Source organism: Triplophysa dalaica, chromosome 12 (genome assembly GCF_015846415.1).
Source record: "Triplophysa dalaica isolate WHDGS20190420 chromosome 12, ASM1584641v1, whole genome shotgun sequence".
Classification (NCBI taxonomy): Eukaryota; Metazoa; Chordata; class Actinopteri; order Cypriniformes; family Nemacheilidae; genus Triplophysa; species Triplophysa dalaica.
This window is the reverse complement of record NC_079553.1, coordinates 23,333,257-23,355,903: the sequence shown is the minus strand read 5'-3', so window position 1 is coordinate 23,355,903 and position 22,647 is coordinate 23,333,257. Positions and strand designations below refer to the sequence as shown.

General features: G+C 42.4%; 2 protein-coding genes across 4 annotated transcripts; both read right to left on the bottom strand.

Annotated features, from left to right (window-relative positions):
* Nucleotides 1–770: 770 nt before the first annotated feature.
* LOC130432709 (cytochrome P450 11B, mitochondrial-like) lies at nucleotides 771–9,464 on the bottom strand. Of its 2 annotated transcripts, none has more exons than XM_056762200.1 (9): nucleotides 9,211–9,464; nucleotides 8,857–9,012; nucleotides 6,770–6,984; nucleotides 5,686–5,889; nucleotides 5,427–5,602; nucleotides 5,183–5,349; nucleotides 4,524–4,602; nucleotides 3,923–4,156; nucleotides 771–936 (listed from the first exon to the last, which is right to left on the bottom strand). In XM_056762200.1, the coding sequence occupies exons 1-9, from the start codon at nucleotides 9,441–9,443 to the stop codon at nucleotides 808–810; spliced, it is 1,593 nt and encodes a 530-aa protein (XP_056618178.1). In that variant the 5' UTR covers nucleotides 9,444–9,464; the 3' UTR covers nucleotides 771–807. The 2 variants fall into 2 exon arrangements, with proteins under 2 accessions (XP_056618178.1, XP_056618179.1); XM_056762201.1 differs by having other exon boundaries at nucleotides 6,842–6,984.
* Nucleotides 9,465–10,452: 988 nt separating this feature from the next.
* On the bottom strand, nucleotides 10,453–22,212 carry LOC130432710 (complexin-3-like). 2 transcript variants are annotated; one of them, XM_056762203.1, is made up of 4 exons: nucleotides 21,968–22,212; nucleotides 11,313–11,645; nucleotides 11,038–11,125; nucleotides 10,453–10,943 (listed from the first exon to the last, which is right to left on the bottom strand). In XM_056762203.1, the coding sequence occupies exons 2-4, from the start codon at nucleotides 11,501–11,503 to the stop codon at nucleotides 10,725–10,727; spliced, it is 498 nt and encodes a 165-aa protein (XP_056618181.1). In that variant the 5' UTR covers nucleotides 11,504–11,645; nucleotides 21,968–22,212; the 3' UTR covers nucleotides 10,453–10,724. The 2 variants fall into 2 exon arrangements, with proteins under 2 accessions (XP_056618181.1, XP_056618180.1); XM_056762202.1 differs by lacking the exon at nucleotides 21,968–22,212 and adding an exon at nucleotides 20,240–21,551.
* Nucleotides 22,213–22,647: the final 435 nt, after the last annotated feature.

Below are 22,647 nucleotides of genomic sequence, written 5' to 3'. Positions count from 1 at the left end.
CTGTGTTTGTCCAAGTTCAGTTCAGAGTTCTTTCTATCTTTGAGACCTTTGGACCCGTGTTCTTTACATTCAGATCTATACGTCCATTTGACTGGATGAAGATATGAAGCTGATCTGAGATCTGTACAGAAGCTTTCCTCGTAAATCTTTGGCCACATTACAGCAAGCATAATATATTCATCTAGACATTTCACACATACACACACACACACACACACACACACACACACTGATGACACACACACACACTGATGACACAAACACACACCTGTGTGTTGTGGTAATTAAGTATGGTAGTAAATCAGTAACTATAAGACAAACAAACCTTTGTGCAGAAAGAGTCACTTTTGAAGAAAACAAACAAAACTGCTTCAAACTACTGAATCACATATAAATGACACTTAAAAAACAAACTCATCTTCTGAAAACTACATTTAAACATTGAATGAAAGAAACAATTTAGATCCAGAAAGAGCTTCCATCTTATCTTGCAAAGAACAAATAGGAAAATAACAGAAATAACACAGTTGGTCTAATCACTGACCATTAAAATAAACCATAATACATTCATATAGACATCTCACACACACACACACACACACACACACACACACACACACACACACACACACACACACACACACCAGATTTGTTTCAACAAACACAATTCACCTGCGACATACAAACGACCACCACATTATTATTACACTAATATATTAACTTCCAAGTAAAATAAGAAAAGAAGTCGGACACCAAAGCTCAAAGTTTTATTGAATAACATTAAGTTTGTGACGGTGACACAGATGTTTACATGTTCACACGCTCACACAGAGTGCTGAAAGTGATTCTGGGTGGAGATTCTGGCTGCAGTATTAGTGTGTATTTAGTGTTTAATTCTTCTGTAGATGAAACACTCAGTCTGAAGTTTCTCAGGATCTACAAGACACACACACACACAGAGATTTTAATGTATGAAGTCTCCACACAAGAAACTGTTTCCATTCATAGTCAATAACTCATTGAGTCACAGAATTACTGATTCATTTGGTCACTGACTCCATGATTCACTCAGTCACTGACTCACTCCCTGCATTCCATTTCGAAGGACTCATCCATATGCCCTAAGCCCTTCCAATGGTTTACCCTCTGGAGTGAGAGCTTTGAAGGGTTAAAGGGTGTAGGGGACCAAATAACTGATTCTTGAAAGTGTGAAAGTGTCCTATTTGTCAGTTATGGTGACCCATACTCGAAATGTGACTTTTAACCCATCCAGTGAGTAGTGAACACACACACAGCAAGTAGTGAACACGCGTACACCCAGAGCAGTGGGCAGATATCACTGCAGTGCCCAGGGAGCAATTAGGGGTAAAGTGCACCTCAATTGTTACCCGCCGGCCCTGAGGATCGAACCAGCAACTTTCTGGTCACAAGTCCGACTCTCTAACCATTAGGCCACGATTGCCCCAGAAGTGACCATCATCACGCCCATAAGGGGATGGCGTCACCATGCACAGAACCTGTGCTAAGAATCATGGGAGCCCGAAGTGACTGTCTGCTGTACCCTTCGAAATCCTTCATTCTGAAGGGCTCTTTAAAGTAGCCAGTTATGAGCACTTCGGTTTGGAACGACCCTTCAGTATGGCGGCCATGATTGTTGTCACTCTGAAAGGCCCTTTGGAGGGCGATATATTCCAGTTGGAACGCAGGGAGTCATCGACTCGCTGATTGATTCAGTCACTGACTCACTGATTCGCTCAGTCACTAACTCACTGATTCATTTGTTCACTGACTCCCTGATTCACTCAGTCACTAACTCATCGATTCATTTGTTCACTGACTCCCTGATTCACTCAGTCACTAACTCACTGATTCACTCAGTCACTAACTCACTGATTCATTTGTTCACTGACTCCCTGATTCACTCAGTCACTAACTCACTGATTCATTTGTTCACTGACTCCCTGATTCACTCAGTCACTAACTCACTGATTCATTTGTTCACTGACTCCCTGATTCACTCAGTCACTAACTCACTGATTCATTTATTCACTGATTCACTCAGTCACTAACTCACTGATTCATTTGTTCACTGACTCCCTGATTCACTCAGTCACTAACTCACTGATTCATTTGTTCACTGACTCACTGATTCACTCAGTCACTAACTCACTGATTCATTTGTTCACTGACTCACTGATTCACTCAGTCACTAACTCACTGATTCATTTGTTCACTGACTCCCTGATTCACTCAGTCACTAACTCACTGATTCATTTGTTCACTGATTCACTCAGTCACTAACTCACTGATTCATTTGTTCACTGACTCACTGATTCACTCAGTCACTAACTCACCGATTCATTTGTTCACTGACTCCCTGATTCACTCAGTCACTAACTCACTGATTCATTTGTTCACTGATTCACTCAGTCACTAACTCACCGATTCATTTGTTCACTGACTCCCTGATTCACTCAGTCACTAACTCACTGATTCATTTGTTCACTGACTCCCTGATTCACTCAGTCACTAACTCACTGATTCATTTGTTCACTGATTCGCTCAGTCACTAACTCACTGATTCATTTGTTCACTGACTCACTGATTCACTCAGTCACTAACTCACTGATTCATTTGTTCACTGACTCACTGATTCACTCAGTCACTAACTCACTGATTCACTCAGTCACTAACTCACTGATTCATTTGTTCACTGACTCCCTGATTCACTCAGTCACTAACTCACTGATTCATTTGTTCACTGATTCACTCAGTCACTAACTCACTGATTCATTTGTCCACTGACTCACTGATTCACTCAGTCACTAACTCACTGATTCATTTATTCACTGATTCACTCAGTCACTAACTCACTGATTCATTTGTTCACTGACTCACTGATTCACTCAGTCACTAACTCACTGATTCATTTGTTCACTGACTCACTGATTCACTCAGTCACTAACTCACTGATTCATTTGTTCACTGACTCCCTGATTCACTCAGTCACTAACTCACTGATTCATTTGTTCACTGATTCACTCAGTCACTAACTCACTGATTCATTTGTTCACTGACTCACTGATTCACTCAGTCACTAACTCACCGATTCATTTGTTCACTGACTCCCTGATTCACTCAGTCACTAACTCACTGATTCATTTGTTCACTGACTCACTGATTCACTCAGTCACTAACTCACTGATTCACTCAGTCACTAACTCACTGATTCATTTGTTCACTGACTCCCTGATTCACTCAGTCACTAACTCACTGATTCATTTGTTCACTGACTCACTGATTCACTCAGTCACTAACTCACTGATTCATTTGTTCACTGACTCACTGATTCACTCAGTCACTAACTCACTGATTCATTTGTTCACTGACTCCCTGATTCACTCAGTCACTAACTCACTGATTCATTTGTTCACTGATTCACTCAGTCACTAACTCACTGATTCATTTGTTCACTGACTCACTGATTCACTCAGTCACTAACTCACCGATTCATTTGTTCACTGACTCCCTGATTCACTCAGTCACTAACTCACTGATTCATTTGTTCACTGACTCACTGATTCACTCAGTCACTAACTCACTGATTCACTCAGTCACTAACTCACTGATTCATTTGTTCACTGACTCCCTGATTCACTCAGTCACTTACTCACTGATTCATTTGTTCACTGACTCACTGATTCACTCAGTCACTAACTCACTGATTCATTTGTTCACTGACTCCCTGATTCACTCAGTCACTAACTCACTGATTCATTTGTTCACTGACTCACTGATTCACTCAGTCACTAACTCACTGATTCATTTGTTCACTGACTCCCTGATTCACTCAGTCACTAACTCACTGATTCATTTGTTCACTGACTCCCTGATTCACTCAGTCACTAACTGATTCACTCACATGTAGCAACAGCAGCTGCATCTCGTTCTCTGCAATTCTGCGGCCCACACACTGTCTTGAGCCGAAGCCAAACGCCAATGAGCGGAAGCCCCCGCCTGAACCCGTCTTCAAGGTCACATTCTCAGTGTCCCGCCCTCGGTCAGCTCCTCCCCAGCGGGCGGGGTCAAAGCGCTGAGGACTCTCAAAGACCTCGTGACTCCGTCCCAGAGGATACAGACACACCTGAACCAACGTCTGGAGGGACATCAACATTTGAGTTGGCGTTTATAGAGATAGAAAGAAGTTATGCATCATATATTATATTAGATATTAACATTTACATTTATGCATTTGGCAGACTCTTTTATCCAAAGCGACTTACATTGCTTTATCCTATACATTTATACTTAGGTATGTGCAATCCCCTGGGATCGAAACCCACAACCTTGCGTTGTTAAACAATGCTCTCACCACTGAGGTACAGGAAAGCTGTATGCTTTATACTATAGATATGCACTATATTTTCTACATCTATCTGAAAGTATTGCTGCATCGGGCAAACATTTCTGAAGTTTTTTTTCACAAACTCGTTACAAGTTCCAGTTTGATGTGGATCTCTTACCCCCGCTGGTACATGATAGTTCTGGAGGATGATGTCTTTCACAGGATATCTCTGAACTGTGATGCCCACCGGATAGAGTCTGTCAAACACAAACACATTCAGTCCTGAATCAACAGTGAATCAATGTATCAACACGATGAAAACATGTGTGAATGCTTTCTGAAGCAGAAGAAAAGCAGCTCCTCACACTATATGACCGCAAGACTAGTAAACATCCCATAATACACGGCGAGCACTCATAAGCACTATTAAAACAATAGTGATTGAACATTTCAATAACAGCAAGTGTTCTAATACCTTCTATTCTGTCTCTTTCATAATGACATCTCTTCTGTTACTACTGTCTAAGGCCGTGTTCACACTTGACTTCTTTTGAAGAAAGCTGTTAGTTTTAAATCTGTGATTGGTTATAGCAAAGATAAATATAATATAATTATAATGGACTTCCATTGCCGGGTGCAATTTGTAACCACAACACTGCAAGTGTTTTTTAATTGTCGACTTTTTCTTGTCAAAAAAGAATTAAAGTGCAAACATGGCCTAAAATGTTTGTAACGAAGCAGAATCGTGAAAAAATATTTTTTTTCAGCTGTGTTTTCAGAGAGTTTTCAGCTGTGTCCTGTTCATGCATTTGGTCACAGTGAGTTTTTTAATCTGACCTCAGCGTCTCCTTCACCGTTCCTTTCAGCAGTGGCGCCCCCTGAAGGGCCTTCTGTGGATCCCCTGCCGCCTGTTTCCATGACGACAGCGCCTGTGTGCGAACACGCTCCTGTACGTCAGGGTTGCGCGCCAGCTCGAAGAGAGCAAACTGCAGCGGGACAGCGGTCTGAGACACAGAAAGATTCTGATTATAACATCGGCGGTTCACTGATGACAGAAGCTTTGAGTGTTGAGTCTTCATACGGTATCAACCCCGCCGGCCATCAGTTCTGTGATGTTTGCTCTGATAAGCTCCACTGATAACTGCCCCGCCTCTATTAACTGACCCAGCACACCCTGAAAGCGCTCGTCAGATCCTCCCGTCGGACCTACGGCGCGACTCTGAAGACGCTGGAAGCCCCTCTGAATGCGAGTCTCCGCTGTTAAGACACAAACATTCATCACCTGATCTCAGGTCAGTGTCAAGAGTGACACACACACACACACACACACACACACACACCGTGACTGAATATATGATCCCACGCGGTGGCGTGTTGAGTCCACAGGGGCGCATGCAGACGCAGCAGCAGGCGGGGGGGCAGGTAGAGGAGCGGGGGGGTCGTGGCCAGCATGCGCTCGACGGCCCAGATGAAGCGCTCGGACTCTTCAGATGGTTTGGAGGAGAACAGGCCGATCCGCTCACCGTACAGAACATGACAACTCGCTGAAACACAACACATCACAACACATCACAACACATCACAACACATCACATCACATCACAACACATCACATCACATCACATCACATCACAACACATCACAACACAACACAACACATCACAACACATCACATCACATCACAACACATCACATCACAACACATCACAACACAACACATCACATCACAACACATCACAACACATCACAACACATCACAACACATCACAACACATCACAACACATCACATCACAACACATCACAACACAACACAACACATCACAACACATTACATCACAACACATCACATCACAACACATCACAACACATCACAACACATCACATCACAACACATCACAACACAACACAACACATCACAACACATCACATCACAACACATCACAACACAACACATCACAACACAACACATCACATCACATCACATCACATCACATCACATCACAACACATCACATCACATCACAACACATCACATCACATCACATCACATCACATCACATCACATCACATCACAACACATCACATCACAACACATCACATCACAACACAACACATCACAACACAACACAACACATCACATCACATCACATCACAACACATCACATCACAACACATCACATCACATCACATCACAACACATCACAACACATCACAACACATCACAACACATCACAACACATCACATCAAAAATGTGTTTCAGTTCACCAATCAATGGATCAGACGGAACATGAGCATTATTATTGACACACTATGTGGAGACCTGTAGAAAAAAAACCTGATGAAGGAAACACATTAAAAAAAAACTGTCCAACGCAACGCAGTCCATGGCCAAAATGTTTGAAGAACTCAACGTGACCTCTGACCTTCCAGAGCAAAGCGGAAGAGGTCAGGACTGGGGTCAAGGGTCAAACTGCGCTGTCCGGTCTCCCTCACACCTTTGGTCTCCAGCCGCTGTCTCAGAGAATGACAGAAATCCTGAGCCACATCATCCAGAAGCGGCAGAAAGCGGCGCACGGCTGAACCGACCATCACTTCTCTGTTCAACAGCAGACGGTCAGAGCGCCACTCCGTTCCGTTCCTGCATACAAGCAACACGCTTGAACACACGCATGACATCAGCTGGAGGGGGTCAGTGAGTCAATGACATTTACATTTAAGCACTTATAGAGGACGCTTCTATCCAAAGAGACTTCAATGAACAGAGAATGATATTATTGACATTTGTTGAGCTGAAATACTAAAACAACACCCATTAAAACGCACACCCACACAACTCACTCACAGCCACACGCACACAACTCACACCGACACAACTCACTCACACCCACACAACTCACTCACACACACACACACACACACACGCACACCCACACAACTCACTAACACCCACACAACTCACTCACACACACACACACACACACACACACACACACGCACACCCACACAACTCACTAACACCCACACAACTCACTAACCCTAACCCTAACCCTAACCCACAACTCACAGCCACACACACAACTCACACCCACACAACTCACTCACACCCACACATCTCAATAACACCCACACATCTCACTCACTTACACTTACACACACAGACACACACACAACGAACACCCACACAACTCACTAACACTTACACATGTCACACACACACACACACACACACAACTCACTCACATACACACACACACACACACACACGCACACACACACACAGACCAACACATGCACACACACACAACTAATTGACACACACACGACTCACTGACACACACAACTCACTGACACACACAGCTCACTGACACACACGCACACCACTCACTCACACACAACTCACTCACGCACGCACACAACTCACTCACACACACAACTCACTCACGCACACAACTCGCTCACACACAACTCACTCACGCACGCACACAACTCACTCACACATGCACACAACTCACTCACACATGCACACAACTCACTCACACATGCACACAACTCACTCACACATGCACACAACTCACTCACACATCCACACAACTCACACCCACAAAACTTACACCCACACAACTCACACACACATGCACACAACTCACACACACATGCACACAACTCACACCCACACAACTCACACCCACAAAACTCACTCACGCATGCAAACAACTCACTCACACACACAACTCACAGACGCACACCACTCATACCCACACAACTCACTCACGCACGCACACATTTCACTCACACACACAACTCACTCACACACACGCACACAACTCACTCACACACAACTCACTCACGCACGCACACAACTCACTCACACACACAACTCACTCACACACACAACTCACTCACACACACGCACACAACTCACTCACACACAACTCACTCACGCACGCACACAACTCACTCACGCACGCACACAACTCACTCACACACACAACTCACACACACATCCACACAACTCACACCCACACAACTCACTCACGCATGCACACAACTCAATCACACATGCACACAACTTACTCACACACACAACTCACACACACATACACAACTCACACACACATACACACAACTCACTCACACACACAACTCACACCCACACAACTCACACCCACATGCAAACAACTCACTCACACACAACTCACAGACGCACACCACTCATACCCACACAACTCACTCATGCACGCACACATTTCACTCACACACACAACTCACTCACACACACGCACACAACTCACTCACACATGCACACAACTCACTCACACAAACAACTAACACACACACGCACACAACTCACTCACACATGCACACAACTCACTCACACAAACAACTAACACACACATGCACACAACTCACTCACACACACAACTCACTCACGCATGCACACAACTCACTCACACACACAACTCACACCCACACAACTCACTCACACACACTCACAAACACACACACTGACTTGAGAAAGATGCCTTTGCTGTGTTTGCGTGTCTCTCTGTGTGTGGCCCACGGCTGTAGAGTCATGCGGCGCGGGTGCAAACCCTCCGAACGAAACAACTCCCCGATGTCTACAGGCATCATGATGTTAACACTGCTCTGAGAGCCCAGATATTCTCTGACACACAAACACATAAACATTCAACACATAAAGACACATAAACTCTATTCACCATTCTAACGCTAAAGTCTATTGAACAGGACACCTGCTTTCAATTAGAAAAGAGGACATTTTTGTTATGCACTAATCATTCAAACACTGAACAAAAATCATTTAAATGTCACAATGATCTTTTATTGAGTCGTGTGTGTGTACCTGTAAATGGGTCCGACTTGTCTGAAAGTGTTCTCCATGTGTTTGTGGAGCTGACTGAATCTTCCATCTTTCCAGAATCTCAGGAGGTTGATCCAACCGTTGGAGCCGGTGTGAGGGATGTCCTGAAAGCGTCGCGGTCCTCCTGCACTGCTGCTGGATCTCCTGATGACCGGACGCACACGCAGCGATCCACCGAGAGCAGAAGATCCCACACGAACACATGACACAAGCATGCTGCCTCTATCCTAGTGCGTCCAACACGTCTCCTTAAACAGCACATGTGCGTTTTCTGTGAAGACCCCCAAACCCATCCCTGTCCACTTCTCCTCACAGAATACACACAACCTATGAGTTACTGTCACATCAGGTCAAAGGTCAAGAGAAAAATAACACATCACTTCTTTCTGAAAATCACAGGGACGAATGTGTCCACACACACACACACAAAAGCTCAAAGACATGACAAATGTTCAATGGCTAACTTTAATATCACATCAGCAAAATCTTAATACAGTCACCACTGTCAGCGAGAACACACTCTATTAAAACTTTTTCTTGAAAACAGGCATTCAATTATTCCCCAGACAAAGTGCAACATAATGTCAAGAAAATGAAAATTAAAAACAAAAAAAAATAAAACAAAAAGATTAAAATTAAAATAAAAAAATATACAAGACAGAGATAGAGAGAGTGAGAGAGAGAGATTGAGACAGACAGACAGACAGATAGAGAGAGAGTGAGACAAACAGAGAGTGAGACAGACAGACAGACAGATATATAGAGAGTGAGACAAACAGATGTGAGACAGACAGACAGACAGACAGACAGATATATAGAGAGTGAGACAAACAGAGATTGAGACAGACAGACAGACAGATATATAGAGAGTGAGACAAACAGATGTGAGACAGACAGACAGACAGACAGACAGATATATAGAGAGCAAGACAAACAGAGATTGTGACAGACAGAGAGTGAGTGAGACAGACAGACATATAGAGAGTGAGATGGACAGGCCGGGCGGATAGACAGACAGAGAGTGAGAAAGATGGACAGAGAGTGAGTGAGTGAGACAGAGAGAGAGAGAGAGAGAGAGAGAGAGAGAGAAAGAGAGAGAGAGAGAGAGAGAGAGAGAGAGACAGACAGAGACAGAGACAGAGACAGAGACAGAGACAGAGACAGAGAGAGAGAGAGAGAGAGAGAGAGAGAGAGAGAGAGAGAGAGACAGAGAGAGACAGAGAGAGAGAGAGAGAGAGAGAGAGAGAGAGAGAGAGACAGAGAGAGAGAGAGAGAGACAGAGAGAGACAGAGAGAGAGAGAGAGAGAGAGACAGAGAATGAAAACAGACATGCGTTCAGTGTGTGAGACAGACAGACAGATGTAGAGTTCTATATTATAACATCTGAAACAACTTGACACATTCTCCCGAGAACTCAAGTGAGAATGAAGAAGTGATGAATGATATACTGGAGTGTCATTTCTCCCGCTCAGGAACAAGAGTTCAGCGTGTGGAGGTCACATGAGTTTACAGGGCTCAGTGTTGACTGCGCTGGAGGTTTTGGTCTGTTTGTTGCTGGTGTAAATCCCTGCACTGAAACTGAGGCCCTGGAATGCGCTGAGGAGTCCGAACGTCTCGTCTTTAACTTGAGCTTCAGGATAAACCATCTGAGCCAGATCACGGGGGAGAGCCACTTTACCCCCGCCAGATCGCACGCGCACGTTGTCCTTCACATTCTGAAGAGATTGAAATGAGTCATTCAACAACACCGTCACATCACTCATTCTTCAGAAGAAACTAAATGATGAAAATGAAACGTCTGGCGTTGACCTTGCTCAGATGATATTTTCTTCTGAAATGAGTCCTCATGGCGGCTCTCTCTGCATTCTTCTGAGCGGTCAGAGCCTCACGCACTTTTCTACACGTACAATGAGAGAACATTTATTTTTCAAGCATGACAGATTTCTTTTTGAGAACCGTGTCCGTGCCTTTTATAAAGTGACATCGCAGCTAAATCAAAACAACCGACTAAACAAAATTGACAAAACAAATAATTTTCCACATTGAATTTTCAACTTTCTGACAGAGAAATAGTGAGATCTCACCTCTCTCTCTCCAGCTCAGCCTGATACGATCGCATCGGATGAGTGTTCTGCAGACGGGTCACGCCGCTCTTGACCTTTGAACCGAGTCTGGACTTGTGTTTGGTGCAGTCGTATTGTGTCTTCTCTCCCGTCACACAGTATGTGAGTGTTTTAATGGGAGTAAGCAGAGATTTCTTCAGATCAGACTGCATGATGTACGTCAGATGTGTGGATCACCTGCACGTGTGTGTGTTTCTGCAGATCATGATGGAGAGTTCAGTGTGTGTTTGTTTGTGTATTCTAGATGAAACAGACACACACAGCAGACGGATGAAGTGACTCACAGGTTCAAATCTGTAAGGACGAAGACACACACACAACTCTGGGTCAGTCAGCCCGTCATGTCAAATTCTAAAACTGAATGATTACACAAATAAAACACATGAGAAATAAACCTGACACATGAAGATCTTCTACATGAAAGAGAGACACACATGCTGTTCTAAACAGACTGTATAACTCAAGTCTACCTGCATTCAGAGCAACAGACAGACGGAAAGACAGACGGACGGACGGACAGACAGACGGACAGACAGACCCTTGTGTTTCAGTTCAATAACATCCATGTGTGAGCGTGCAGCAGAAGACCATTAACATCCCAACAAACACGCAGTGTTCCTGTGATTCATTGTGTCGTCCTCTCCAGTCTGTCTGTGTGGATCCAGATTATTACCCTAAAGACTTTAATGACACACAATCTCATTACAACCCACACACACACAATGATGCAGCAGATTGACAGACGGCAGGCCGTGTGTTTCAGTGATCATTTCTCTGTGTGTTTGTTCCACCTGTCACAATGCAATATATTTTGAGTTAGATGTGTTTCCCACGATGATGTAATTATGTCAATTGTGCGCTATGCATATTGTTGCGCTTCACAACATAACTGGCATATCCCCTACAAAAACAACACAGAACAAATGATTCATTGTGTGATCTGAGAGTGAACACGATAAAGAAGAGGAGTGTGAGAGAAAGAGAAAGTGTTATCAGTGACCCTGAAGCAGCCTTCAGCATCTGACAGGAGAGGACACAATCAATTACAAACACACAAACAGACACAACGCTATCACATACACGGCAGCTCACACAACCAAATACTGTCTGTGTGTCTGTGTGTTAAAGAGAGCAAGCATCTGAGCATCTTAACGGATTGAGAGGAGATCAGAGACCACACGTAAAGAGAGAGAGAGAGTGAGAGAGAGAGAGAGAGAGAGAGAGAGTGAGAGAGAGAGAGTGAGTGAGAGAAAGAGTGTGAGAGAGAGAGAGAGAGAGAGAGAGACAGAGAGAGAGAGAGAGAGAGACAGAGAGAGAGAGAGAGAGAGAGACAGAGAGACAGAGAGAGAGAGAGAGAGAGAGACAGAGAGAGAGAGAGAGAGAGACAGAGAGAGAGACAGAGAGAGAGAGAGAGAGAGAGAGAGAGAGAGAGAGAGAGTGAGAGTGAGAGTGAGAGAGAGAGAGAGAGAGAGAGAGAGAGAGAGAGAGTGAGAGTGAGAGTGAGAGTGAGAGAGAGAGAGAGAGAGAGAGAGAGAGAGAGAGAGAGATAGAGAGAGAGAGACTTTTAACACACTTTATTAAAACTTTTTCTTGAAAACAGGCATTAAATTATCCCCCAGACAAAGTGCAACATAATGTCAAGGAAAATAAAAAATAAAAAACAAACAAAAAAATAAAAATAAAAATTTATACAAGATAAATAGATCCCAGCATCACACATATCACCAGTTAAACAAAATATCTCCATCATCACCGAGGGACAATAATGCTCCATTTATACACCATTTGAAGTCAAATTCAAGAATGTTCTCTGTCATTTGAAAAAAACTGTGTTCTACTCTAATTCTGGATTCAACTAGAGCAGTGAACAGTTGAAGAACATTGATATTTCGCCCTTCAGCAGCCAGCCTACAAGACTTCCAAACGGCTAGCTTGGCCTGGCCAATAACAAAATTTGCCACAGTACTCTGTTGTTTGTACATTTTAATATTTACAGCCATACACAAAAAGTGTCCTGTTAAAAAGAAAACCCAATTGCCCAAGTATTCTTTCCAGCAATGTAAACAGAGAATCCAATCTAGAACATTCAGTAAAAGCATGGTAAACCGTTTCTGGTGCAGAACAGAAAAAACAAGCTGCTGAAACATTAGGATTAAACTTGCTAACATGATTATTTGTGGGCAAAGCACAATGCAGTATTCTCCACTGTAAATCCCCAGATCTTTTGGGAAGTGGGCCTTTATAAAAAAGCCTCCAGGAAGGAGAAAGGTCAGCAGAAACTGTTAAAAAATCCCTCCATTTTGTATCACATCTGTCCTTAATGCTCTCAAAATAATCTACTTTAACACAAGTCAAATAAAGTTCTTTTTTTCCTGCTGTCTGGAAATCAAAATCCTGCAACCTTTTAAACGTTAACAGTTTCCCTTTGCGATCATCTTCTGAACAACAGACTCTTGGGGACACAACCAACTTGGGAAAAGAGTAATTGGAGGAACCTCCTGACAGAAAGCAGTTTACAAACTGGAGGAGTGAGGGGGGAAAGGCTGCTTTCAACCCCTTTATGAACCGCTCTACTTTTCTGATTGATCTGAAACCCACTTGACCACAGATGTCCACTATTGACCTCCATGTTCTGGAGGAAAAATCAACCAAATGTGCCACTTTGGTCAATCCTCTATTCATAAAAGATTGCACCATTTTGTTGGATGCCCAAAAATCATTACCTAAAAAGGAATTATAAAACAGTGGCTCATTTAGGCCATAATGTTGATTTTCTTGCCTAAATATCTTAAAAAGTGCCCAAGATTTTATCACTGAATCATAAAAGGTCAAATCAGACAAAAAACTTGCACCCTGACAAGAGATTGGGTTTTTCCAGTACATTAAGGTACATTAAGAACAGTTGCATATCAAGACGAAACCCACCAACAGTTTTGAGCAAATCCAGACCAAATGACACCCATTGCCTGAATTCAACGGGGTACAGTAAGTTTTGGACAGTCTTTAACCTCATGGCTTTGACCTTAGCTGTTAAATCAATTAACCCTTGACCCCCTTCATTGACTGATAGATACAGAACCGCTGGAGGGAGCCAATGATAACCATCCCAAAAGAAGTCCACAAAAATCTTCTGCAATCTTCTGCTTTAAGAGAGGAGATAAGAGAACTGAAGCATGAAAAAGATACCCACCTCACAGACCTCAACTCCAAAAATGGTCCAGAACAACAGGTCACCCTTCAAATGGACCACAGCTCACAGACCTCAGTGTCACAACCCAGCCAAAACCGTCCATCTTCACCAAACCCTTTGCCCAGTACAGATCAACGCAATGAACCTGACAACACTCCAACACCCACAGAGGACTCACAAAAAACAGATATTGTCCTTCTGATAGACTCAAATGGGAAATTCATAGACGAAAAGAAGCTCTTCCCCAAACAAAGGGTGTCCAAACTCTGGTGCCCTAACACGCACAGTGCCCTCAGACTACTGAACGAGGACAACCTAGGATCCCCAAGCCACATAATAATTCACACTGGCACAAACGACCTGAGAGCACAACAAGAAAGAGTGGCCACAGCACTGGAAAGGGTAATCGAAAAAGCTACAACCACCTTCCCAAATGCCAAAATCACCATCTTGACACTGCTACCACGGAAAACTTCCACCCAGACACAATTCAACAAGTAAACGCAAATCTCTCTAGAACTTGTGCACTCAAACCTCAAGTGCACCTGGCACATCACCCCACCTTGGACCTCACATGCCTCTATGACCATGTACACCTATACAGAGCATCTGTCCCCATCTTTGCAAAGAAATTAAAAGATGTTGCTCTAAACCGCAGCACCAACAACCCTCCTAGAAGCAACAGAGCAAAGCAGCACCTACCCAGACCATGGATTAACCACGCCGCACCTTCAAAAAACAGCCAGAGACTGGGACCCCCTCCCTGCCAAAACAACAGCCAACAGAGCAGAGCACCACCCCTGCTGCCTACACCCCCCCCCACCCGGCATATGCAACAGCTATGCCCAGACAGTGAGCAGAAACTCCACACCGACATCTGCACAAGCTCCAACAGCCGAGCTAAAAGACATCCATCAGATGCTGAACCTGATCTGCTCACACCTACTGTCTCAAGACAAAATCTGCAATAAATAAATAAATACCTTATGGATAACAAAGCATTTACCATATCATGTTGGAATATTCAAGGTCTGAGGTCATCTGCTTTTGGACTGAAAAGCAAAAACATAGACTTCAGCTTTGAAACAAAAAACTCAGACATCCTCATCCTACAGGAGACATGGAGTAGAGGAGACGGACCCACTGGTCGCCCTACAAACTACAGAGAATTCATCATTCCATCCGTCAAACTGCCTGGCGTCACACAGGGAAGAGACTCAGGCGGAATGCTGATCTGGTATAAGTCAGAATACGCCACTCAATAAAAATGATTAAAACTGGCCAGTTTTACACATGGATAGAAATCAACAAAACCATCACTTCAACAGATAAGAATATCTTCCTGTGTGCAACCTACATCCCTCCAGCAGAGTCACCCTACTTCAATGAGAACAGTTTCACGATCCTGGAAGAGGAGATCAACTACTTCCAGTCACAGGGCAATGTTCTGATCTGCGGAGACCTAAATGCCAGGACAGGCGAAGAATCAGACTCAGTTCACTCCAAGGCAGACAAACACATTCCAGGAGGAGATGTCCTTCCCACACCTACTCATACACAAAGACTTAACTACGATAAAACAACAAACAAAAATGGATCAAGACTTCTCCATCTTTATCGCACACTGGGTCTGTACATGGTCAATGGTAGACTACGAGGAGATTCATACGGTAGGTACACCTATAGTTCTAAACTGGGTAACAGTACGGTAGACTATTTCATCACAGATCTGAATCCTAACTCCCTCAGAGCGTTCACAGTCAGCCCACCATCCCCATTGTCAGATCACAGTAAAATCACTCTCTACCTCAATAGATCCAAACCTAACACAGAGGCATCAAAACAAACTCACCTCCATACCCTAAAACAAACATTCAGGTGGAAACAAAATTGCGAAGATACATACAAAAGCATAACTCGTGAACCAAAAATTCAAAACCTACTGAATAAATTCCTCGATACCCCATTTCCACACGATAGTGAAGGTGTAAATTTAGCAGTAGACAGGATTAACCAAATTTTTACAATATCTGCAACGCTATCTGACCTAAAACCCACTAACACAAAACCAAAGAAAAAGCCTGTAAATGAGAAATGGTTTGATAAGGAGTGTAAAAACCTTAGAAAAGAAGTAAGAATTCTATCAAATCAGAAACACAGAGATGCTGACAATGTAAACACACGCCAACTCTACCATGAAAAAGTTAAACAATATAAGGAAACACTAAGGACGAAAAAGAAACAAGATACACAAAACCAGTTAAAAGCAATTGAACAATCTCTAGAAACAAATCGCTTCTGGGAACATTGGAACACACTTAACAAACCCCACCATGAAGATCTTCCCATTCAGAACGGAGACGTATGGATAAAGCACTTCTCAAACCTCTTTAGTAAAATAACCAAGAACCATGAACAAACTAACCTACACAACAAACTATGCACTCTGGAGTCAACAATTAAAGATTTCCAAAACCCTTTAGACTATCCAATCACACTCGCTGAGCTAGGCCAAAATATACCAAAACTTAAATCCCAAAAAGCAAGTGGTATCGACGGTATCCTAAACGAGATGATTAAATACGCAGACCAAAAACTTACACTCGCCATCCTCAAACTGTTTAATATCATCTTAAGTACAGGTATATTTCCCACAGTCTGGAACCAAGGTCTCATAACTCCAATCCATAAAAGTGGAGACAAATTCCACCCTAATAATTACCGCGGAATATGTGTAAACAGCAACCTAGTTAAACTCCTCTGTAACATTCTTAACAGCAGACTTATCCAATATCTAAACAACCAAAACATCCTGAGAAAATGCCAAATTGGTTTCCAACCCAAATACCGCACATTAGATTAGATTAGATTCAACTTTGTTGTCATTACACATATACAAGCACAGTGTAACGAAATGTAGTTTAGGTCTAACCAGAAGTGCAATTAGCAAGTGCAGGATATACAGTGTGAATAAATACAGAATACAATATTAGGAAAATACTATACAATGGCCATGTACTATGAAAATGTGACAGTCGGTATGTACTATGAACAATATAGACAGAAGGCTATATACTGTGAACATTAATGTACAGGTGGTTATGAACAGATAACAATATAGACTATACAATAGTGCAAGTGACTTGAGTGTGCATTAGTTACAGACATTAGCTATTAAAGTTACAGTGCAGTAGATGAGTTGGTGCGGTTATTAAAGGTACAGTGCAGTACATGAGTTATTGAAGTTATAGTGCAAAAAACATCCGATCATATATACACTCTTCGTACCTTAATTGACAAAGAAACAAACCAAAAGAAAAGAAAAGAAAGCTCTACTCATGCTTTGTTGACTTCAAAAAAGCTTTTGACTCAATCTGGCATGAGGGACTTTTTCTTCAGTTGATTCAATGCGGCATCGGAGGAAAAACCTACGACATCATCAAATCAATGTACACCAATAACACAGTTGCAGTTAAAATTGGCAACAAGCACACAGACTTTCTCTCCCAGAGTCGTGGAGTGAGACAGGGCTGTAGTCTAAGTCCTACACTATTTAACATTTACATGAATGAATTAGCTGGAACTCTAGAACAGTCACCAGCACCCGGTCCGACCTTACAAGACACCGAAGTGAAATGCCTCCTGTTTGCAGACGATCTGGTGCTGCTGTCACCCACAAAAGGATCACATCTGGACACCCTGCACACTTTCTGCCAAACATGGGCCCTATCGGTTAACCTTAAGAAGACTTGAGTCATGATATTCCAAAAAAAGCCCAGTCGCCAAAACCAACATCACCGTTTCAAACTAAACAACGTGCCCCTAGAACACACCAAGAACTACACATATCTCGGTATAAACATTAGTAACAACGGAAACTTAAACAAGGCTGTGAATGACCTGAGAGACAAGGCACGAAGAGCCTTTTACGCAATCAAAAAGAATATCAAAATTGACATCCCAACCGTAATCTGGCTGAAAATAATACAATCAATTATAGAACCAATCGCGCTGTATGGAAGTGAGGTTTGGGGTCCTCTCGCCAACCAAGAGTTCAGCAGATGGGACAAACACCCAATAGAGATTCTGCAAACAGAAATGTGTAAAAACATTCTACGGGTACAGAGAAAAACTCCAAACAACGCCTGCAGAGCAGAATTAGGACTGTATCCTCTAATCATTAAAATACAAAAAAGAGCTTTAAAATTCTACACACACCTTAAGAACAGCGACACAGACACACTCCATCACAAAGCCTTAAGTCATCAAGAGCTGAGCCCAGAGAGAAACCCCTTCATCCAACTGATCTCACAACTAACTCTACAACCCCAAACATGCCCAAGTCAACCCCAAACCCCAGCCAGACTAAACCAAATGATGAAAAGACAAAAAGAGAAATATCTCAAACACTGGACAGAAGCAACAGCTCAGCAAAGTAAACTGGAATGCTATCTGTCACTAAAGAGAGAATATAAAGTGTCAGAATAGCTCACAAGCGTATCAGACCCTAAACTAAGAAAAGTGTTGAGCATGTACAGACTCAGTGATCACCAGCTCACTGTAGAGACGGGCAGACACAGACACACATGGACACCGAGAGAAGAGCGACTGTGTCCACACTGCACACACAATCAAGTGGAAACAGAGCTGCACTTTCTCCTCTCCTGTCCCAACTACACACACATCAGAGAAACATTCTTCCCCCAGTTTACAAACTTACACAAAGACTTTGACCAGTTTCAACAAAAGGACAAGATCTCATACATACTGGGAGAAAGTCAAGAAGCTCAAACCTGCTGCAAGATATGTCAAGTCCTGCCACGACCAAAGAACAACCAGCACAACACAACACTGACAGGACAACACACACAAAATGACACTATCACCCTCATTGAGAACTTTAATTAAAACTATTTTTCTGTTTATATTGAGATGTATATATATATAGATTTTTACTTATAGACTTTTAATTTTATTCTATCTTATTTTTTATCTTAATCTGTATTTCTGCATGTTTATATTTAATCTTTGCTTTGGCAATGTAAGTTTTATTTTATCATGCCAATAAAGCTCCTTTGAATCTTGAATCTTGAAAGAGAGAGAGAGAGACAGAGAGAGAGAGAGAGAAAGAGAGAGAGAGAGAGAAAGAGAGAGAGAGAATTTTTTAATTTAAAAATCTGTTTATTACATTGTTTACCTACATGTGTAAAATATGCATACACATACCCACATGTACCTATACACACAAACATATATATACTCCAAAAATTAAATTCTTTTAAGTCTTTAAAAACAGAAAGGACAATCAGCACTGATCTCAGGGTTTAAGATAGAAATAAAAGCATTAACAGCAATAGCTCCATGGAGAACTCTCCACTGTATGTCCCCAACCCTCTTGGCTAACGGTGGCTTATACAAGACCCTCCATTCTGGTTTAACATCTTCATCCAAATTAAAAAAAGAACGCCATGGTGTATCAACCTTTTTTTCTAAAACCTTTTTGTTAAAAAACCAGGACACACATTTTATACAAAAGCTTTCCAGTGGCTAAAAAGAAATTAAAAGACAGAGACTTGAAAATTTAAAAAAACACACCATCACAATCACCAAACTTAGGAGACATCATCAAGGCTGGAAAAGGATCCTTACTATCAGGGGTTTTTGCCCCTGCAGAATAGTCCCATAACAATTGTCTCACCTCATCTGTAAGCCTAGCTTGCCATTTCACCAACAGCTGAGCAGTTACACGAGTAGAGATGATTTTCAGCCGAGAGGAAACTTGTTCAGTGTTTGAGAAGGTAGGTCCCGCTACATTTAGCAATTGGCCCAGGTTAGTAATCCTGCAGTCGGCACTGCAGAGAATTCTATTTAAACCTAGAACAATGCAGTCACTGGCCGAAAAGTCCAGACGGGCTCCATTCACAATTGGTTCCTTTAAAAGCCAATAAAGAGAGTTAAAACACTGTGTCCTCTGAATATTGAAAAGGCTCCAAACTTTAAAAAGATTATGGTAAAACACTGGTAATCCGGACATGTCAAATTTGAGAGAATCTAGAAGGAAGAGAGATCTGTCCATCTGTAGTCCCCCCAAACTTTGCAAAATAAAACAAGCAACAGTCTTCCAATTAGGCTCAGTAGCCCCTGCCAGTAGCCTCTGAATGAACTGCAGGCGAAAAGCTGCAGTCCTGCTCTGCAAATTCAACAGTCCTTGCCCCCCTTCTTCTTTTGGTAAAAACAAAACACTTTGAGGAATCCAGTGTAGTTTATCCCAGAAGAAATCCACCAGGATTGCTTGTATCTCTGCGAGTAGTTTTGAAGGTGGATCTATACAGGCCAGTTTATGCCACTAGGATGAAGCAATCAAATTATTGATAATTAAAGTACGCCCTTTATAGGACAGCTTCGGGGCCAGCCATTTCCACTTGGCTAGCCGCCCTTTCACTTTGTCAACAATGCCATCCCAGTTCTTGTGTACAGTATATTCATCCCCCATAAACACTCCTAGATATTTAAAACCTCCTCTTAGCCACGGAATTCCGTCTGGAAGTCTTATGTTTTTCCAGTCCCATTTCCACACATCACAGCTTCACTTTTATTCCAATTGACTTTGGCAGATGATAAACATTCAAATCAGTAAGTATTTCAAGCAACATATCAACGTCTTTCTGATTACTAATGAACACCACAACATCGTCAGCATAAGCAGATAAATGAACATTGGAGTTTACCATAGGGATTTGTAACCCATCTAATTTTAATCTTATTTGTTGCAGTAAGGGTTCAATGGCCAAAGAGTAAAGCATGCCTGAGAGTTAGCACCCTTGTCTTACCCCTCGGCCAACCTTAAAAGGGTTGCATAAGCCACCGTTCACTTTCAGCACACTCTCAACCTCACGGTACAGAACCATGACCAGTTTTATAAATTTTTGGCAAAAACCAAAGGCTGCCAGACATTTCCAAAGATACTTATGTTCAAATCTGTCAAAAGGATTTTCTTGATCCAGAGAGACTAGTGCACATTCTAAATTTAATAATCTAGAGACATCAAAAATATCTCGCACTAGAGATATATTATCAAAAATTGACCTGTCAGGTAAGCAGTAGCTTTGATCCGGGTGGATAATTTGATTTACTACTTTTGCCAATCTAATTGCTAAAACTTTGGAGAGCAGCTTATAGTCAGAGCAGAGAAGGGACACGGGGCGCCAGTTCTTAATATCCGTCAGGTCACCTTTTTTCGGGAGGAGAGTTAAAACCGCTCTACAGCAGCTCAATGGCAGCAACCCTTCAGCTAGGCTTTCATTGAGCACCGAGAGCAGATCTCTCCCCAACTCAGTCCAGAAAGACTTGTAAAAGTCTACAGGTAGACCATCAATTCCAGGAGCCTTGCCTGACTCCATGCCATTGAGTGCCTCATATAACTCACCCAGGCTCAAGCCCCTGCATAGCTTTGCGTTGGCTTCTTTGGAAACCTGTGGCAAGTCCTACATCATTGGTGTCCAACTCTGCTATACTTTCACTGCTGTACAAGCTTTCATAAAAACAGACGGCTCTTTGAATGTCTATGGGGTTGAAAAAAAACAACCCCAGACTCAGCACGCAACTCGTGAATAAACTTTTTCTGCCCGTTCTTTTTTTCCAAATTAAAAAAGAATTTTGTTGGAGCGTCCATTTGGTCTATGTTTATAAAGCGAGACCGGACCAGCGAACCCTGCACTTTAACCCCTAATAAGTCACTTATTTTTTTTCATAAATGAAAGAGTGTCCGATACACTATTGTTCCCATCTGAACCAGCCAATTCCTGGAGATTTATTATAGTCTCTATTGTGTGCATGGATCTTAACGTCTGTACATTAATGTTTCTAGTGTACTGCTGGCAGAGTTGTTTAATTTGCACTTTTCCAAAATCCCAAAAATCCAAATTCTTTGTCTCAAAGAACTAAAATAGTCTTTTGAAGCTCTAAAAGAGTCCCAGAAAACCTTAAAAGTATCCTTAAAACCTTTATCATTTAACAGGGAGGTGTTAAAATGCCAATAGGCACTTCTCGGCTTAAAAGAATTTAAAACAAATGAACAGCAGACCATACTATGATCAGAAACACCAA